Below are 6,000 nucleotides of genomic sequence, written 5' to 3'. Positions count from 1 at the left end.
TAAAGTTCTATGAATATCTGCAGTTGGATAAGACAGCTCAGGGTCAAACAAATTTTAAAATGAAATTTGTATAAATTAATTTCATGAGTTCAATTATGAAAGATATGCCGTGCAATATTTATTTGCACAATTTAAAGCCAGTAGCACAACATAAATTTATTGTTGAAAAATATTGTCATGTGTAAAGCTATGTGTTAAAAAAGTCAATAAACTGTGACTTTCCAGGTAAAACCGGAAGACCTCGCAGCCATGAAAGGCACTGAAAACATAGATCTGAACTACGAAAGAGTGTACTTACTTGCTGCTAAAATAATACTGGTATCTTAAAGTTAGCATGACTAATTACTAGCTTATAATATATCAGTAGTTACACTTACCGAGCAAAATATTATCAAATGCCGTCCATATACTAAGAACACCATAAAGTTCTTGATAATAAAATTGTTGTTGATAATAAATTTTGGTAAAATGAAGCAGGTATATGATTTATTTGTTCTATTTTTCTTTTCCGGGTCTTGCTTCATTTGGTCATTAAATCAATCGTTCTACAGTCGGTATCCAGTTCTGGCTCTTTTCGCAGTTCAACCGGTTTCCTTTTCGGGTTTGACAGTTCTTTTCCGGTTCCAGCTTGTCTTTCAGATTTGGAATCTTTTCCGTTTTTTGCTTCTTTTCCAGGTATTGCGTCTTTTCAGACTCCTCTATATTTTCCATTTCTGGCATCTTTTCCGGCTCTTGCTTCTTTTCCAGTTTTTGCATTTTTTCCAGTTCCTTCTTCATTTTCAGGTCTCTCTTTTTTGGTTTTTGCAATTTTTCCCTCAACTTTTGCCTTTCCAGTTCATTTTTGTGTGCTTGCTTTAGCATCTCTTCAATATGTTTCTCCATTTTCAGTTCTTCTTTCTTTTCTAGTTTTTGTATTCCTTCCCGTATTTTCTCCTTTTTCAGTTCTTCTTTCTTTTCTAGTTTTTGAATCCATTCCAGTAATTGCTTCTTTTCCAGTTCTTTCTTCTTTTCTAGTTTCTGTTGCTTTTCCAGTTTTTGTTTGTTTTTCAGTTCTTCCTTCTTTTCCAGTTTTTGCTTCTTTTTCTGCTCTTGTTTCATTTTCATTTCTTGCTTCTTTTCCAATTTTTGCTTCTTTTTCAGTTCTTGCTTCTGTTCTAATTCTTGTATCTTTTCCTGTTCCTGCTTCTTTTCTAGTTTTTGTATCTCTTCCAGCTTTTGTTTCTTTTTCAGTTCTTGCTTCTTTTCTAGTTTTTGTGTCATTTCCAGTTTTCTCTTGTTTTCGAGTTCTTGCTTCTTTTCCAGTTTCTCCTTCTTTTCCTGTTCTTCCTTTTTATTCAGTTTTTGATTCTTTTCCAGTTTTTGCATCTTTTCCGGTTCTCGCTTCTTTTCCAGTTCCTTCTCGTTTTCCAGTTCTTTCTCGTTTTCCAGTTTTTGCTCCTTTTCATGATCACAAGGAGGATTTTCCAATCTACAAAAAAATCGGTATATCTTTATTTCATTAGTAAAATAGTGAAAGTAATGCAATGACGATCACGTTTAACATGTACAACACTTCCATATTTAGATACTATATAACACTTTTGGCTCAGTTTCATAGGGAAAAAACTCCCCGTAGATTATTGCCTGGCAGAATTGTTTTCTACAAAGGGTGAATTTGTTGTTTTCGTTGTTCTGACCTAAAGCCAAGCAGATAAGTTAAAGTATTTTGCGTTATTTGTATGCAATAAGCGGCCTCCATGAATCTCACGTAGAGCGTAATAATTTGCAAAGTTTCAGTGCCTTACTTTTCCTTACTTAATTTTTACATAAGTTGCAATAATAATAACAGAAATAATAAACAGGTGGCTTAAAAACAGAGGGAAACAATGACGAAAATTGCAAAATAGGAGGAAAAAAGGAAACTGAAATGAAAAGGGAAACAACTACAAACAAAGGATGGAAAAAGCATTTTAGAAGATATACACGTAACGTTCTTTCTGAATCAGCCAAACCTGTATTTTAACGAGTCTCTTTGCATCGCTGGCTGCACAGATTTCAAATTTTCTCTCGTTATTCAAAATTCGGATCATATTGCTGGTCTTTTTCGTAGTCCATCAGAGCCGCACTAGGATTTTTGCCACCATTTGTTTCAATTGAAACTTTTATTCTCATTCTTCAGTTGCATTCTTAAAGTTTATTTATTTATACAGGAAGAAAGAAAGAAATCAATCAAATCAAAGTAAATTAGGAAAAGATATACCTGTTTTCTCCTATATTTATTGTTCCCTGTAATTTCTTTTGCCTGTTGCATTAAATTTATTGAAGGAAAATTTACAAAATCATTCAAAATGTATTTCCTAAATCCTTATGCGAATTTAGCCCTTCTGATCATTTCGGCCACACTTTAATGGCTTTTACAATTTGATGTTTGAATATTGACAGCTGCCTATACTGAAATATGCTCTCCATTGTCCTCGAAAAAAGAAAAATTAAAGTTCCAGGTAATTTTGCAATGAAGGACACATATATCTTATTTGAAGGGCAAGAGGAAAAGAAAAAGATATTTTCGGATGGGAATATGTAGCATTTTAAACACCGTGTTTGTAAATGTCATCATATAGTAGCAACACTTGAGTCATATGTAATTATACACATATATGAGAGAGACGACGATGACGAAAAATTAAATGGCAAAACATGGCCGAAAACACTTTCCTGGCCGGTGCAAACAACACAAAACACAAGAAAGATCGGACACCAGTTACGCTTAGCACAAGAGAAATTAAAAAGTAGGAACAAAATTAGACACTTATGGACCTCAAAAAAGGTGTTCGAAATTACGACCTGCACCCTGTTACGGGTATCCCATCTCTCGTACATCCAACATGAGATGCTCTGGAAAATACCGTGCATCCCCAGGACTTTACCAGCACCTGCCACAATATGTGCCACAAGTTCCTGTTGGACTTCTAACTGGGGTTTCGTGCACTTATGTGTTGAAGTACCCCGAGACGAACTGATAATGCAAGTTAGTTCTCGTGATCTTGCTGAACAATGCACTGGACTATCTCTACCAAACCCATGTTTAGGATACGTTCCGAAGGAACTTTCGAATACTTTCTTTGATGGCGATCCCCTGCTTTTGTTCTTATTTCTTGGTTTCCGCTGCGCTAAGGAAAATAAAAAAATATCTTTACAATGTTCGTACCATATTTTTCTTGTGTTGTCTCTCGTCACTATGGGCCAGGAAAGCGTTTCCGACAATGCATTGCAATAAACGATTATATATATATATATATATATAAACAATATATATACACGATATATATATATATATATAATCTTATAAACATATGTTACCGTGAAAGACCGAAATCGGAGAATATCGACATTCACCGGAGAATGTCAACATTCACCAAATACGTCGGTGAAAGATCAAATATTGCATTACATTCTTCTACATTCGGACCCTCACCGGTGTACTTCGATAATCACAGATATGCTCTGGTGTAGATTGAAAAGAGCGGAGTATATGTACACATTGTTATTGCAAAAGGAAGTGTTCCACAAATAAATGCAGTTGTAAAAGCAAGGGCCTCTTGTGCAATTTAAAGTGTTATATATATTATATATATATATATATATATATGTATATAATCGTATAAAAATATGTTACCTCGAAAGACCGAAATTAAAGAATGTCGACTTTCACCGGAGAATGTTAACATTCACCAAATACGTCGGTGAAAGATCGAATATTGCATTACATTCTTCTACATTCGGACCCTCACCGGTGTATGTCGACAATCACAGATATGCTCTGGTGTAGATTGAAAAGAGAGGAGTATATGTACACACTGTTATTGCAAAAGGAAGTGTTCCGCAAATAAATGCAGTTGTAAAAGCAAGGGCCTCTTGTGCAATTGAAAGTGTCATAACAGTTTAAGTTGTTGCAATAAATAAGATTTGAATCACGTAATTTAGTAAACATAGCTTGAGTAAGCTCCCTGTTCCGAGTCAGGATAGTTCATGTTTCCAAAGCAAGTAAAGAGGAATACAAGTCCTGATAGTGGCGCCCGACGAAGAAGAATAACCATGGCCGAGTTTCAAGAAGAACCTGTGGTGCCTGCAGAAGCGACTCAGAATCCAAAAATGCCAGCTGCCGCCCTGGAAGGATTTGGGTACATCGTACAGACCATGCGCGCATCGATGAAACCAGAAGCAACATTTAATGGAAACTCACCGGTAACCAGTTTTTTGGAAAAATTGGATGACCACTTCATGCTGTATCCAGTCCATGAGTTCCATAAAGTCACCTTAGCTACCAGCGCTTTGAGGGGCCAAGCGCTTAATTGGTTCAAATGTATAGGCAGAAGCCTTTTGGGTCAAGCGGGAAGTCCCACCTATACTTACGAAAATTTTAAGACTGCCTTAGTAAAACCCTTCCCTGTCGTAAGAGATCGTGCAAGTTTAGAAACGGAACTCTTCAGCATATACCAGCAACGAATCGAAAATCTTTCCACCTTTATTTTAAGAAAAATTCACGTCTTTAAACTCTTGTATGGAAACCGTCCGGATCCTGAGATAATTCAAGTGATTTTGCCGAGTTTAGTTCCCCAAGTACAAGACTTTATTTAATTAAGGAATCCGACTACACTGGAAAAGTTATTTCAGCTAACAATCCAGTTTGAAAATAGAAGAACGGCGGACATCGAATGAAGACGCCAGTTTGAGCAACGAAGCCAATTTGGTGCGCCAAGACCACAGCAAAGGCAAGAACACGGCTACGGAAGCAAATCGAATCAGAGGGCAAGGACCAAAAAGTATCCAAAAACAACCGGCGAACGTCGACAGTTCAATAGTAAGCCAGAAAAAAAGTCTGAAGGCCAGCGGAAAAACAAGGAAGGCATGGAAAGGAAGAAAGAAAATTAAACTAAAACGGATTTCTGCTGACGGGAGGGTGCGGAAATCCGAAGGCCAAGAAAAGCCCTCTTTCTTCAAGTTAAATACAGTTATTGTGAAAAATTTGACTCTTCCAAAGATTGAAGTTAGAGTTTTATAAAAGATTTTGCAGCTATTGTTGAACCATTGTTAAAATTAAAAAGGAAAAAGGCAATTTTCTCGTCCACGGCCGAAGCCAATAGTGCTTTCGAGAAATTAAAGCAAGGATTAACGCAAGCCCCTGTTTTGAAATTTCCTGAAAACGATGAGAATTTAGAAATTTCAGTGGATGCTTCGGATTATGCGCTAGGAGCGGTACTTTCGCAAAATCAGCAGCCCGTGGCATTTTTTAGTAGAACTTTAAATCAAACACAAAAAAATTATTCCGCGACTGAGAGAGAGGCACTTGCAGTTCTGTTAGCAGTGCAAAAGTTCCGAGTCTATTTTCGAAAGGTCCAATAACAGTGTATTCTGATCATGCGGCGGGAACTAGATTGTACTCAGGGAAAAACTTATCCACAAGGTTAATAAAATGGGCACTAAAGTTACAAGAGTATAATCTGGTAATTAAGCACACGCCCCGGAAAGGAAAATATCGTAGCAGATGCCCTATCCAGAATAAAAATAGATGAAGAAGTTAATACTGTAAAGGTGGCAATGCTCACAGCATGTAAGTTACATTCCCGAGAAACTGTGATAACCGAACTGAGTAAGGATCCTGAATTTAAAAATATTTATGATTATTTAAAGGATCCTGAAAATTTTAGCCACCAATATATTGTGGCGATAAGAAATAGGGCGGCCCATTACGAACTAATAGATGGTCTATTATTTTATACAAAAACTACGAATTCCAACAACGAATTTCGACCTGTTATCCCAGCTAGTCTTAGATTAAACGTACTGCAGGAGTTACACGACTCCGCTTTAGCTTCTCATGCTGGTATTCGAAAAACCATCCAACGCGTACGCGAAGCAGTTTATTTTCCTGAGCTGCAAAAGTTAACAAGGGCGTATGTCCAGTCCTGCCCAACATGTCAAGCAGTTAATTATATTAATTTCCGCCCGGCCGGGTTTCTA

General features: G+C 36.8%; 1 protein-coding gene across 1 annotated transcript in view; it reads right to left on the bottom strand.

Moving 5' to 3' along the window:
- Positions 1-277: 277 nt before the first annotated feature.
- Positions 278-6,000, bottom strand: part of LOC146997962 (uncharacterized) — a 28,122-nt gene continuing 22,399 nt past the window's right edge. Inside the window, exon 2 of the mRNA XM_085812759.1 lies at positions 278-1,468. Within this exon, the coding sequence (XP_085668885.1) occupies positions 532-1,365 (834 nt within the window). The 5' untranslated portion in view covers positions 1,366-1,468 and the 3' untranslated portion in view covers positions 278-531. The remainder of the gene's footprint in view (positions 1,469-6,000) is intronic.

Source organism: Stegodyphus dumicola, chromosome 3 (genome assembly GCF_044657685.1).
Source record: "Stegodyphus dumicola isolate Sdum_Otavi_A_Nest chromosome 3, ASM4465768v1".
NCBI lineage: Eukaryota > Metazoa > Arthropoda > Arachnida > Araneae > Eresidae > Stegodyphus > Stegodyphus dumicola.
The sequence above is the reverse complement of the archived record's forward strand: the minus strand, read 5'-3'. Positions and strand labels throughout refer to the sequence as shown.